This window comes from Siniperca chuatsi, linkage group LG11, assembly GCF_020085105.1.
Source record: "Siniperca chuatsi isolate FFG_IHB_CAS linkage group LG11, ASM2008510v1, whole genome shotgun sequence".
NCBI classification, from domain to species: domain Eukaryota; kingdom Metazoa; phylum Chordata; class Actinopteri; order Centrarchiformes; family Sinipercidae; genus Siniperca; species Siniperca chuatsi.
In genome coordinates, this window is record NC_058052.1 from 13,169,708 (window position 1) to 13,184,922 (window position 15,215).

The following is a 15,215-nucleotide window of genomic DNA, read 5'->3' on the forward strand; positions in this document are numbered from 1 at the left end:
TCTTCAACAGGAATGTCAGGAGAATTGTGTAATCTTTGTGTGGCCTTTAGTACCACTAACTCTATTGATTTTTCTACAAGATAAGTCAAGTAACGACCAGGCTCATGTAAGCATTGTACAAATACCTGATTAAAAGAAAATGCTTAGTGTAATACCTAATTGATTTAAATCACAGCTTGTGCTGGACTCTAGAGATAAAACATTGAATTTCTTTCAAGGTCTCTGTGAGCATTTAGTTGACTGGATAATCTGATCATCTGCTTTTCAACTACTAACAGTTTATTATAAACCAAAGTTGTTGTGTTTTTTTCATTTTTTAACTACACATTATGCATTTTATATGGTAAATTATGCATTTTATGGTTGTATCTGTTAAAATATTTAGTATTATTGGTAAAGGGCCTCACTCATGTAAATGTTGGATGTCTTCTCATTTACAGGACTGTGCCTCCAGTCCCTGTTTGAATGGAGGCTCATGTGTGGATCTCATTGACAAGTATGCGTGCTTCTGTCAGGATGGTTACACAGGGAAAACCTGTGAAAATGATATAGATGTCTGCAAAGACACAGCTTTTAATGTCTCACTGTGTTTCAATGGAGCCACCTGCCTTGACGGTGAAGGATCAAACTTTACATGCAGGTGAGTTGGTCCACCGGGTGAATACCACACATGTGACCTGGTAAAATTTGACAAATACTTGAAAATCTGCATCCTCCCCTGTTAAAATTGGTGTCAGTGTTGTAGGAATTTTGCTTGTCTCCAACTAAAAATGCATCTTGTCATACAAGAATGGTGCTACAGTATATCGGTGCATTCAAAAACAGCAGCAGTCCTCCAGGTTGGTTGCAAGTGAATCATTACTTTTTAATTGCTGACGTGCTCTCCCTTGAGTGATGCACTGTATCTGAATACAAGGTGTATGTTGTAAGAGTGTGCAGATTTGACACAGCAGCTCCCTGGATGCCTTACGGTTAATTACATTGTCTAACCTTGTGCTGATGTGCTGCTGTATGCTCAGCATCATGATTTAATGTATCCCAGACTACCACGACTCCAAATAGGTTGGTGCACTGTGCAGTGTTGTATATTGATGCACTGGACTGCCTACTGCCTCAGCACAGCATTTTTTGTGTTTATTTAATTGTAGGCTTATTTGTGTATATATAACTAGGAGGCAATATAATGTATGTTGAGCATTTACAGATAAATGTGCGCACTAAGGACAAACTTAGTGAATACACACATTTTATGGCTAACAATGTCTTTTAGTGTCCTGCTGATCTGCACTATGATGATTGTGCATTGTGTGCACTTTCCAGAAGAGGATTCTTTTGCTGAATTTGGACATCAAATGAAATTTATTGCGGTATTAGTGCATTAATAACTAGTTATTGGCTTTATTTTGATTCAGTAATCAGTCATTTTTTGACCAAGTTGTTTGATTTGGGGTTTATTTGTTGAGTTATAGATGAAAAGCCAAAACATCAATACAGATTTAGCTGTTGTCTAGTGTTAGTCCGTGTAGTGCTAGTTAAAAGATTTTGTAGGTCAATTTCTGAATCACAGCAGGTTCCAATCCTGTGTTTTTGGTGGAGGAAGCTACCATCTTACGTTTACATTTACATCACAGACTGTGACTTTAAAATCACATTCAAAGGTTTTTTTGAGAGGCAAGCATGTTTTGTACATCCATACATCTTTTCTTCTTGAATGGAGAGGGTTTGGCCAGGCTAGTACACTGACTAACAGCCTAAAATAGAAAAATAGAAAATCAGTCATGCAATAGTTTCTTGGACAGACCACATCTACAATACATGAAATACAGAGTGTTGTTTTATCTGCATGTTATGTGTGAAGTGGTACATATTCAGTTCTGCACCTGTTCAGCAAATGGCCTCAAAAGCACTCCATTCTTTCTCTATTATGGTGGTCAGCCAAGAGGTTATGCATGAAATCATTTGCCCATTTTCGGATGTTGTGGAGTTACATGATTAAATCAACTGTGCCTCACAGATCTCAGTTTACAACAGAAGTCAAATTCAAGGAACAAGGTATAGAAGGAATGTTAGCCTCATGGATATAGCAAGAGTTTGTTAGTCAGGTTTCTGGTAAATTTGAGAATCTGCACTTTCTTTTGCATTGTTCTGCTTGTGTCAGTCACCTTTTCTGATGTCAAATATTCCCAGAGATGTTCAGTGGGTTTTCAGGTCTGGTGACTGTGAATTGGAAATCCATGCAAGCCAGCAGACCTTGGTTTTCTTTGGCCTCAGGTAGCTTTGATGCATGATCAGGCTCATTGCCCATCTGGAAAATGACTGCTCTTCTACAAAACTTAAAGCCAATGGGGATGACATCTGCAGAATGAAGTGGTACCTCTCTTTGCTCAAGGTGTAGCTTATCCTGTGCCAGTCACCAACTCCACAACAGAAAACCATTACCACACCTAAATATTTCCACTTTGTTTACCTGTGGATTTTATGCACTGCTGAATTAATCCATTCTGTTTTATCTTCCCCTCAAATAAGGTCTCCAATTTCAAGTTTTTTATCTGTAAACTTAACTGGAGTTTTCAGCAGTGAGTTTTTTGGTATTGTTTGGCACACTTAACAGTGCTGGACCAGGTGTTGACTTTAACACATGGAGGGCCATATTGATTTAGTCAAACTATGGACAAAACAACCAGGGGCCCTAGTTTGAGAACAGTGCATTGGCAACATCCTCTGTTAACTACGCAGAACAGTGTTTTCTCTGACCTTCACTCAGGTGGTATGAAAATGTCCTGTGCCAGAACTCCAAAGTACTTTGTCATGGGTGTGTCACTGTTCATTTGTGGATTTGTTGTTGGAATTATTATGAATATTTAGCTGACAGTGTGCAAGTTTGACACGTTTGAAAGTAGGTTACTATTCTGTAGGTGTAACATAACATTTGCTTTTTTTTGTTTTAATATATTTTTATCTGATTTTGATACCTTGAGGTTTCACATTATATTAACTGGGAGCAGTGCACTTTGGTAAATGTGAGCTTGTGCATGGACAACCCACCGCAGCTCATCAGTTTTAATTGAATCCACTCTTTAGTTTATTGCCTGCTTTACTGATTCCACTGCTGTGTCTCTCAAGATTCCCCAAAAGTTTGTCTGTTTTTAATAATATACTCTGAAATAAGAAGCCACCAACTGACTAGAAAAAGTTGCCATACTTTTTGTTAAGTAATGAAAACAGGCAGTTCTTACACATACAGTGTGTCAGACCCACAAGAAGGAAGTGACAGCACTGTGAGACAGCCTCACAGTTTTAAAGTATGATATGTTTCCTTAGCTGTCCACCAGGTTTCATGGGGGATTTCTGTGAAGTGGATGTTAACGAATGTTGCTCAGCGCCTTGCCACAACGGTGCCATTTGCCAAGATCTTATTAATAGCTACGTCTGTCACTGCAGGTCAGGTGAGTCACTCAGACATCCTGTGAGTTTCTGAATTTATTTTGAAATGAGGCAACCAAAGCATTTTCCTTTATAAGAGTTGTTACAGGAAACCTTTGTGGCTCAAGAACAAGATTACTAAGACACAGCCTAGATGGTTGTCTTACTGTGCCCCAGATGTACTAGTTTACTATATGTAAACCATGTTAATACTTATGGAGCGCCCATATTGGATTGAAAGGGGCCACATAAAGTGTCACTAAAGGTTACCATAATGCCTACATAAGTTCTGTGCCTCAAAGCCATTCAAAAGTCCACTTTTCTCCAGGGAGAAATTTGTAGTCATACAGTACTAAAAAAGACGATACAGCCTGGGCTCATTAAAATGTATGCGGCATCTTACTCTTTAGTGAAAGCCTTTTCTTGTCTTTGTATGTGTGTGAACCCAAAAAGAAGCAAATCAATGTAGGAGAATCTGATTGATATTCACTTCAGAGGGTGGAAGTGAGAGAGCCTGGGCTCACCACAGCACTCTGTGGGCTTTTGTTCCTGGCAGGTTGGACAGGCCTTCACTGTGAGGATGACATTAATGAGTGCCTTCCACAGCCCTGCAACCAGGGGATATGCATTCAGAATGATCCAGGCTATGGCTACACCTGTTTCTGTCGTCCTGGATTTGTGGTGAGGCTCCCCACCTTTTTCCCCATCTCCATATATATATATTTTTTTATTAACCTTTATCCTCAACTCTTTAGTCCTCTCATTTTTCTGAACTGTTAAATATGTGTGATTGCCTTTTTCTTCATTGTTTATAGTCTGATCCTCATTTATTTATTCCCATTGTAAAGCAGGTAAATCAGATGCCTTTCTCGTACAGATAACAGGACAACATACAACAGTTTTTGTATTTGTTAGTACTACTTCTACTTCATATAAACAATTTACGCCCCAAAAGGTTACTGAGGAAAAAAATGTAATGTTGGCATTACGATGAAATAATCTGAATTGTCAGTAATTAGATACTATGTTGCATCACATGGTTTTTAAGTTAAAAAAAAGCCTTGTTTTTGTTACATAATGTCATGTTCCCTACCTAATGCCAACTTTATTATTCAAGCTGTAAACATTATGTCCCATTTATCATCTCATCGCTGAATTACACCACACATCTAAAGGTTATTCATTTTACATACACAGGGGAGGAACTGTGAGCACAACTATGACGACTGCCTGTCGAATCCATGTCCAGAAGCATTTTCCTGTGTAGATGGCATCAACAAGGTCAGCTGCCAGCCTCCTGTTACGGATGCTGTTCCCTTGGCGACTGTAGTCAAGAACATCACTCGCGGCTCCACACCCAGAGTGCCAACGCCAACACTCAACCCGGCACCAGCAGCTGAGCAATCCACAGGTACAGACCACAGTGTGTAGGCATGTAGAAGCAAGTACATGCTGTTGAGTATTTCCATTTTATGCTACTACACTAATTTCAGGGGAATATTGTACTTTTTACTCTATTACATTTATCTGACAGCTGTAATTACTACTTACTTTTCAGATGAAGATTTTACATAAAAAACATATGATAAGCTTATATAATACAATGCATTGCTAAAGATCAAACCAGTGGTTCCTAAACTCTTTGGCTTGTGACTCCTTACAAAAAGCAGTGTCTAATTGGGGCCCCTTGTTACATTTTAGATGTCTATGAGTTGTTTCACCAAAGAGACATTTCTCTTCACATGGTTTCACCGAAATGAATGCTTGAGGCTCAAAGTGGCATAATTATCCAATATTTCACAAAAAAAGCAAAAGTTTAGAGAAATATCTCAATCTCTTTTTTCATCTTTCCCAACTCATTCGTCATCTCATGACCCTTCAGAGTTCTATTGTGACTTGACCTGGACTAAACTAACTGTCTGAAGTACATAAGCTAGCTTTACCTCAACCAACTTCAATAGTAAGATTCTGCTTACACATTTTTACATCAGTAATAACAATCTGTAATATAAAATGATATATGATATATGGTCATGTTTCTGTTGATTGAGTAGTTTTACTTTTGATTTAGTGTAAATATATATATATATATATATATATATATATATATATATATATATATATATACATAGATACTACTGTATATTTCGCTCATAGTGCTTCTGTACTTTTACTTTTATAAGTATATAAGTATGATTTTGAATGCAGGACTTTACATGTAATGGAGTATTTTTACATCGTTGTATTGCTACTTTTACTTAAAAAAAGGATCTGAGTACTTCCTCCACCACTGTGTATGTATGCTGCAGTATCTTTATGCTCACTTTTAAGCAGATTTAAATGCAGTTTAGTTTAGTTCCTAATTTTTTAAAGACTTGTACAACTTCAAAGGCTGCATACAATTAAGAAGTTTCAATTTTGCGTCAGTTCAAATTAGTTTCTCCATTTTTAACTTGTCTGTGTGTGTTCAGGATGGTTCTACATTTTTTTAATGTAAACTTTCTCATATGAGGAAGAACTTTTGATCAATATTATTATGAGTTATATATTTACATACTGTAAAACACACACTCATTAGTTCTGGAAAGGAAATCATTTTGATGGACAAGTATTTCACTACCAAGAATAATACCTGTTACCTTAATGATAGATCAGCTGAAATATGGCAGTGTATCAACTTAAATTAACATTTCTCCATCAAGTCATAGCTACCATTACTATGCTATTACTTTTATTGACATTATGTGTGCAAGAAAGTGACACTAAATTATTTAAGTTGATAAGCCATTACACCAATCAATTTGTACTGGAGGTGGTCCAGGGATTTTTTTTTTTTTTTTTTTTTGACAAATTACAAAGCCATCCTTCCCTTGTCCTTCCCACTAAACATTTTTGCTGCACAAGGTTTGCCAGTTTCGAATGAGAGGAGACTCCCGCTGAGCTGGTACTCCAAATGTGATTATAGAGCCTTTGGAAGATAACAGGAAATGATATATTAGGTTTGATTGAGAGATGGTCATAGTTTGTGCAGCTGTGGTGGAAAAACAATCCTGTTAAAAGCTAGTTTTGTATTGGCCACTAAAGTGCATTTTCTATTTCTATTTTAGAACAATAATTTTGAGTGATAAGTCCAATCATTATTTGACGCTATATCCTTTAACACTCAAATGATAGACACAACACACAATATGTTATACATTATTGGTATTGGATTCAGTCATCTATGTGAGAGGAGGATTTGGGAGCACCGGGCAGATTGTTACTCCTTGACAGATGAGGTCTGTCTACCTTTGAAACTGTTCACAGAGCTGTAAAACAGACCTATTGAACACAGACGAGCTTGAACCAATTCAGTGCGACACTCTGAAAATCACTGTGGGCCAAACATAATGGAGTCCTCCCCGTTGCACCTGATCCAGCTTTCATCCAGTGCATATTGCACCGGTTCAGAGAAGGTTAAATATACACACAAGATACTGGTAAAGAAAAACAAACCCAAGAATCTACGCACTGAAACATCTCTTTACTCTTTTACATATAAGTGCATAATCAAAGTAAATAAGTTTTAAAGTAAGAGGACCCAGAAACTCATGAGTTTATCTAACTAGGTCACCATCTAAACACATGCAGTGCCCTTGGTGCTGCTTGAAATAGACTCAGACATTGCTCCTTTAAACCTAAGACTGCTCTACAACCTTTGAAATATACCAAGTCAATGGGAATTTAAACATAGAGTGGGTAGGTTATATAGTTACATAGTTACATAGTTTTTTGTTAACAACTAAAGAACGTGAATTTGGTCAGAATCTTGATTTTTTTTATCTTAATTTAGATGTAAAAAATCTGTTAATTTCAGTTCGGAAGCAAACTAGTAGCAACAAAAAAGAAACCTTTTTTCCAGAGATTGAGATGATTGTCTTCTGGGTTTCTTTTCTTTTTTTTCTTTTTTTTTGTCATCACTGTACATGCAATGCAGAGCTTCACAGTATTTTAGCTGTACAATATGAAAGCTGATGGGAATCTAGAAAGGACACTGCTGGTGGAGGGAGGCTTACTGCAGCTAAGCCACGATTTGGTTGACTTTCCTTGGAGTGATCACCACAGCACAGGTGAAGCTGTTATCTTTTGCTGCCACGTGTGGGAGAAATAAAATTACTTGAGCTCCTCCAAATCAACTTGATGAGTAAGAGGTTAGGGTCCTTTCAAACATGCAGTACCTGTCTTGGGGCAGTCACCTTGTTAACCTTCAGTTTAACATGCATTAAGTTGTTCTGTTTAGCACTAGTTTATGTTAGCATGTTTTTTTAATAGTTTGTTTATAATTGAATTGGCAGTGCCTGATTAGTGTGCATATAACCATTTTGATATATTCAGTGACACAACTTTGCTAGTGAGTCATAATGACATTCACATGATGTGCACAGTTATTAATATTCATGAGAAAAAGGCTCGGCAAGATGAAAAAAAGCAGTGTCTAAATTTGTCATTTCCGCTGTAGTTTGTGGCCTCCTGTACAGTGACTGTCAGTGTGTGAAGTAATTTCATCAGTTATTTTTAAAACCAGACAACAAAGATATAATTAGACACCAGATTTGATTCTGTATGTCTCAGCAGTATAATGATATTCAACTAAATCTTCTTACGTTACACATCTTGAATATAAGACATTTCCTGACAGTTTTGTAGGTATAGTACAGTATGACCTTTTGCCTTTCCTCTGGGCTCTGAAATTGCAAGGGTCCAAGAATGGTCCTCAGCAGTATTTTATCTCCATCCTGTGACAAGTTCAATCAGTCAGTCTATTACCTTACCCAATAAATCAGGGACAAAACAGGACTTACATCCTGGCTTTTTTTATATAAATGGGACATTAAGTCTATATCAATTAAATCACGCCGTCCATAATCTATCCTCATATCAATTGATCTAAGTTCGTATTTCTCCAAATATATTTTTCTAGTGGAATATATTGTGCTTTAACCTGACTGACATCTGCATACAGTCTGTGCTGCAACATTGTGCTCCACCTTTCTAAGTTACATTAAATATGACTCATATCAATTTCTCACCTCTTTTATGGACATGTATTAAGACTGGCCCTAATTATATCTGATCTGAAAGATTTATGTCAAAGAATATTCCCACTGAGACGACTTTCTTTTCCTATTGAAACTAGAAAAGCTTTTGAACAGAGTGCAGTAGTGACAAACTCCTTGGTCAGCATTATGTTAGCCCTCTTTTTCCTGTTATTGTAACAGCAGTAAAGAAAATACTGCATACCAAGATATTGAAAGTGAAAAAAAAAAATTAGGATACAGTTTAAATTGTACACATTTACAATTTAGATTTAGCCTGACTAGCTATTTGTGTGGATGAAGAATCTGGTGTGAGAATGTAAGGTAGTGGTAAAAGCACCTTTGAAGGAGAGACTGAAGCTAACTGCTAATGAGGTATGATACTGCCTCCTGGCAGCAGCCTCAGACTGCATCAAAGACTACATCAGACCAAACAAGGCTTTAAAATTAATGAATTGCTTTGTCTCTGAGGGGTTATTTTCCATCATCAGCATTGGCAAACCCCATTGTCAGGAGTGAAGCAGAAGACAGCACAGCATTGTTGCAGGGTGCATTTATCCTCATTAATTCACAGATCACAGTAGGTCTGCTCCTGATAATTCTCACTTTTTTTGTCAGGGGATTTTCCTCAGGGTATTGGTCATATAGCTCTCCAGAGGAAATAGGGGTATTTAGGTTAGCTTGTTTGCCCAATGCCCTGAGGGGCCCACTGTCAGATCAAAGGGGGTCTGGCCTATTAGGACTTGACGTGTAACAAATATTGATAAAGGTCTCACTTGCAGCTGCTCAATTAATCATGGCAACAACTTTAAAGGAGCTTTGCTGATTTCTCTAATGTAATGATTTTTTTTTTCAGATAGCAACAGACAGAGCATGAGAAAGGTGCATCCAGGAATGCTTTTTATTTTAACAGGCTCTCCGGTTTGACTTTTCTGCAACAAATTGCACTACTTCCTTCAAATGAGAAATATATTGAGCATGAGCACCCCTAATGCTTGCCTCCAATTGCAGTCTGAGTCAGTCTTTTAAGTTTGTCTGCGTCACTACCCCCAATAAGCTTGCGGGCAGTGGAACTTTTACTGAAATATCCCATAATTGCCCATTCTCATGGATGATATAAACCAAGTTATTCCACTATAAAATGAGGCAAGCAATAAACTTGTATGAATACGTTCATTTCAGCCAAGACTCCTGTCTCGCCTAATATAGTACCATTTGCATGCTTCACGGCTTTTTGGCCAATAAGACTATTTACAGTATGCCTGTACAGTGAGTAAAAGTAAAAACTGTGATTCCACCAAGAGCCCTTAAAGCCTTTTCTTCTGCTTTCAAAATAATTATGATCTACTTTTTGCCTCTACTTCCCATGCTAAATTACCTGCACTGTGCACTAATCTCTTTAAGCTGTATTCTGTCCATGTTGCCAAGGTTATTTGATGGATACAGGTCACATTTACATTTTATGCAGCAGCATACAGTAGTGTGTGGAACCCCAGAGTAACAAAACCAGAAAGTTCATGTTCAAGCCTCAGTGGCAACAAGCATCTGCCCTGCTGAGGAGTCCTTAGCCAGACTCTGGATCTTTAATAATTCTGAGGTTGCTGTTCTGTATCTCGCCCTGTGCACTGACCTCCTTATGGAGGAAGCGAGTGAAAAGTTGAATTCTTCATTCAGGGATCAATAGAGCATCTCAGCAGAACTGACAGTAAATACCGGTATGCGTAAACTGCAGACTGTTTTTCTTTTGTTTACCCTTTTCCCCCAATTTCAACTTTCTATATTTTTTTTATTTCCTAGATTCAAGCTATGTTCACTACTTTGGGAATTCATACCTGGAGTTTGAGGGTATTGACCTCAGCGCACTCAACAACATTACAGTGAGATTTCAAACTCAGGTGGCCCGGGGAACTATACTTTATGTGGACCAAGGACCTGCTAACAGTGATTTTTTTTTCATGAAACTCTTCATCCTGGATGGAATCTTACAGGTAAAAACTCAAGTTAAATAGTTATCATGCATGATTATTTGCTAGTTTTGTAGTCACTACATCAATTTTCCTCATGTTTCTCCATGAAAGTCAGCTATTGTGCAGCCAATTTATAAAAAAAAAAACAGATCTTTAAACTCTCTCAAATGTTTCAGTATGCCTTTTGCTGTAACGAAGAGGAAGAGGTTACACGGATCAGTACGTTAGTTCATGTTGATGATGGCAAGGTTCACATTGTTAATATCAGGTATGTTCTTTTTTTGTATTCAATTAATCTGTGAATTGATCTTGCGAATCTGGGTGTGAATCTTCAGATCTGTGTTGTGGTCAATTAATATTCAGCTTTTATTTCTGTTTATAGAAAAAGAAATGGCGCCGAAATGTGAGGGAAAAAAAACATATCAGAAGTAAATAAATTCCAATTTCATTTTACAGGGTGTATTAACAAAGACATCAACCCAGATGCAGTGTATTATGTCTCTGCTTCAGGCAAGAATATATTTTCTATTGAGAAAAACGAGGCACATTCATGATAAGCTACTTAGTAATACACAAATTTTGTTCAAATAGTGTTAGCACCTCAGGTGGTATTAACTTGATCCTCAGTTATCCACTCATTTCAAGTGTGGCAGGATTTTTTTTAGAGAAGGGCTGTAACTAATACCGGGGGAAGATATATAATTGGTAGGAATCACCAGACTGAGAATTTAGATTTTATTACAAATGGGCAAATGGGCTTACATTTTAAAGAACTAAAACAAACGTCAGAATGTGCGTATTAAAATGCATTAGTGATCACTGACCATGTTTTATTGGCTGTTCTAAAGTCTTCATTTGCAGTTTTTCATTACGAAAAGATTAACAAGCAAGAGCGAAGCACAAAATCAATGTTTAAATGATTTAAAGTGAGGCTGTGGCCCCTTTAGTTATATTGTTCCTAAGACCATGTGCAATCTTGCTGCCAGCCCTCTCCATTATATTCTGACATGAGAAAGATTGTGGTTTAGTTTGAAGACACAAAGTTTATTATGTATGAGCTGGAAGCTGAAACAAAGTGGCTGATGTTCGACTCATATCAAATCCGTTTACTTTGCATTTGAGGAGATGGTATAGAGACTTTATTTAACATTGAAAAGGGGCCATTTCATAATTTTTTTAGAAGAATTTCTATTTGGGCTAAGATAATAATGTGGAAATTAATTAACCTTTTCTGAAGATGAAATTTTAAAAGAGGTGAACAGATAAAAGGTAAGGTACTGAAGGTGATTATGAACATACTGTACAAAGGTGAGCAAATTATTTCCTGTCGAAACAAAGCTGAGTGGGAAGGTTGCCTCATGTTTCTTGGCAGAAAGCTGCACTGCCCTAAATATGCAAGTGCATGCAAGTGCAAAGGCCTATCTGGTTTAAGGGGCTACTAGGCTCCACCCGTTTTTTTGTTTTTTTGTTTTTTTTCCCTGCAAGAAAAATACAACAGCAGTACGAATCAATCATAGTGTTCTGTAGCAACCCATTGGAGACATTGCAAGAAAGAGAGCTGTCATAACTAGAGGGTTGGGAATATGGAAAAATGGTTCGTGGTGTCACAAAGCAAATTCTTTGTAATTGTCTGATGGCCAAGTCCGTCCATCTTTGTCTGATTTGACCCAGAGCTACAACGCCATGGCCATCCTCAACGTCACTGCCTAACTCATTATAGACTTTTAATATATCTTCCCGTCAAAGACGCTTTTCAATATGTTAAATAGAAAGCCAGTGGGGCTGACTTCTCAAGGACAGTGAGCACAGTGCCCTCTGGCTGCTGGCCAGGCCGCTCTGGCAGAATGCTTCTAAATTAACCGCTTCTCCACGCTGGCTCTAGAGGAAGGACTTATGCAGCTCGGAGTTAGTGCCCCGAGTGTTTAGCCGGCATATGCATCAGCCTGCAAAGTACAGGCTTAACAAATCAGACTAGATTGCTTCGTGGACCTCCTAACTTCCACTCGGGGAACAAGGGGTACTAGGAGACACTGGAGAGGAGAGTGTGCATCTGTGGCCTGAGTACCCTCAAGCTGCAGATGGTTAGTCCAGAATCTGCACTTAGGTAATTATCTGCTGTCCCCTGTTGTTTCAAAGTGGAGAATTGGTTTTTGAAATCTATGAATAGCTGTGGGGTGGGTCCAAAATAGTTGTGTGAAGGCATATAAGATACCTAGAGAAAAAAAATGGCGTTCGGCAGTAGCACCTCAGAAAAGGATTGTGATTAATGAATGGCTCAAGTAAACAAAATAATTACATGCATTTACCACAGTTTTTAACATTTGTTTCTTTGTTTCTGAATGTTTTTATGTATCACTACTCACACAGAATTTCATATTATCTGCAAGATGAAGTTGCTGGTCTCTATTGCAGCAGTCTCAAACAAGAACAAGATTTTTTTTTTCTAATTTGTGGTGTAAGAGAAGCCATAATGTCAGCTAAAACTTGATTTCTTGAAAGGGGGTACATTCTTTTTTATGAAGGCCACAAACGTTCCTTCCCTTCTAACTTGTAAGAGTGCATGGACGTTTTAGTGATATTTTTTGTAAATTGTCACAAGTTTCTAAAGAGAGAGAGAACAGACACACTTGTGCTTGTGTGTCAATGATAACTGAAAGACCCCTTGTACCCCCTTGGTACAACATACTTCTTCTGTTAACACCAAAAGACATGTTGAAGACATTTAATTTAGAACAACAACTAGTGTACCTGTGCTGACACAACGTGTTCATCTTTTGTAGACAACACCTGACTCCTTGTGAAGCAGAGCTAACTCTTTCTGGACATGAGAAAATCAAAAGTACAGCAAGTAATTACTGGTTGGGACACGTGGTACAAAGAATAAACCACATCTTCACAGGTGGTCTGCCACAACAATATATACCCAATCAGGTAAGACTTCTACGCACTGTGTGGTTTCTCAACTATCTACTGACATCATGAGGTTCTGAAAGATATACATGCTTAAAAGTTACATGAATGTTACATAAAAGAAATCCTCGTAAGTAAAAACTGTAAAGGATGGGTAAGAACTGCTAAAGAAATCAGTTGTCTAAATAAAGTCTTGTTTTTTCCCTCAGCGAGTGAAACCTTTCCACAACTACACTGGCTGCATTGAGATCATTGAAATTAATAAGCTGAGGAGCTTTTACACATCTGATGCCATCGCTGGCAGCAACATAGACCGATGCAGGTAAAGTCTCTGGATTCTAAAAAAAAATACAATGGCTTCACCATGATCTCTTCTTTTGATTTCATTTTCACCCTGTTGTTTTTTGTTAGTAAAACATATTTTCAAAATTCCCACAAGAAAAATCACCCCAACACACTTGTGTGTTAATATTTTGATAGTTAGATCATTTAGTATAACCCGAGCACCAGTAGTCACATTTTGCTTTATCTGATGCAGTGGGGAAAATCTGACCATTTATTGTGATAAATAACACTTGAGTTTTCCTCTCTTCCGGGGATTGTAGTCAAAAATCTGTCCACTTGGTAAATGACTGCACTTTACCTTTTCCTCTCATTTAATGGGTAAAATTTGCTGCACAAGAATTTAGTTCATATTTTTAGCCTTAAAAGCAAATAAATATAATGCTATATAATGTTAAAAATTGGATTTTTGTCCACTTAAACTACTCAAATGTTTGTCCAATTTTACAGATATACTTTGAATGCCATAGAAGCCTCCACAACAAGTTCCTCAAGATGGACAACTCAATCAACCACCTCTGACACAGTGAACACAACAATAGCAACTCCCACACAAACACCAAAACATCCTCTGCATGAACCTCATGTTTGCCATGACGGTCTTTGCCGCAACGGAGGAACATGTCATCAGCTGCAGCTCCCTGGTGGAGCTGTGCCTACCTGTCACTGCCCGCTTCATTTTACTGGAACTTTCTGTGAGAAAGGTAGGCTTGGAAGTTTTTTGGTTTTAGCTGACAGTGTCTCCCTGTTTTTATACATTATATATATATATATATATATATATATATATATATATATAACACACACAAGCTGTAAAAATCAACTGTACTGTGATCTCTACAGTAGTATCATCAAGAGCCAGCCAACAAATTATGTTGGTTAATATATGCAGAGCCTCTTTGGCTAATAGGTTTCACTATGAGGGAGAATAGAGTCAGCTGCAATAGGAATTTTAAGTGATGTGAATTATTCAGGATATGATTAATGAAATGAAAGATCCATATAAGAGGCTTGAACCATCGCTGTGTGTCCATGTTCACCTCCAACGCTCACTGAGAATGAGAATATGACCTTGCAGCACATGCTCAACATTCAGCTAAAGCTCTCATCCCTGTCCCCACCAAAAATAGTTATTTTGCACCAACCACTCCGACACTAATATTATGGAGACAGCAGTACTAGACACACATACTAAGTTTTAGTGTTTTTCCTTTGCAGATTTCTTGTCAGTGCACTTATGATGTAGCTACTGACGTCCCTTTCTACCTTTCTTGCCATGCATGATAGCTCTGACAGTATAGAAAACAGCATCCTGTATTTTGCTTTTGTCTTCATTCTCTGTCAGTGACAGCAGTAACACTACACACAGAGTTGTGAATTAATTGCTTATGTGCTTGATAAGGCAAGCCAAGCTGCTCATAACTGAGAGACATTTCAGATGTTGTGTTATGTTAGCCATGTTCACTCCCCTGTAGCCTACTAGCTACAGTAACAAGGT

At 37.8% G+C, this 15,215-nt stretch overlaps 1 protein-coding gene across 3 annotated transcripts in view; it reads left to right on the plus strand.

Moving 5' to 3' along the window:
• eys (eyes shut homolog) overlaps positions 1 to 15,215 on the plus strand; it is a 155,313-nt gene that overhangs the window by 83,153 nt on the left and 56,945 nt on the right. For all 3 annotated transcript variants that reach the window (XM_044214334.1, XM_044214335.1, XM_044214336.1), the window contains 9 exons: positions 441 to 640; positions 3,322 to 3,446; positions 3,980 to 4,104; positions 4,621 to 4,834; positions 10,296 to 10,486; positions 10,642 to 10,733; positions 13,246 to 13,396; positions 13,585 to 13,697; positions 14,168 to 14,421. In XM_044214334.1, coding sequence (XP_044070269.1) covers positions 441 to 640; positions 3,322 to 3,446; positions 3,980 to 4,104; positions 4,621 to 4,834; positions 10,296 to 10,486; positions 10,642 to 10,733; positions 13,246 to 13,396; positions 13,585 to 13,697; positions 14,168 to 14,421 — 1,465 coding nt within the window. The remainder of the gene's footprint in view (positions 1 to 440; positions 641 to 3,321; positions 3,447 to 3,979; positions 4,105 to 4,620; positions 4,835 to 10,295; positions 10,487 to 10,641; positions 10,734 to 13,245; positions 13,397 to 13,584; positions 13,698 to 14,167; positions 14,422 to 15,215) is intronic.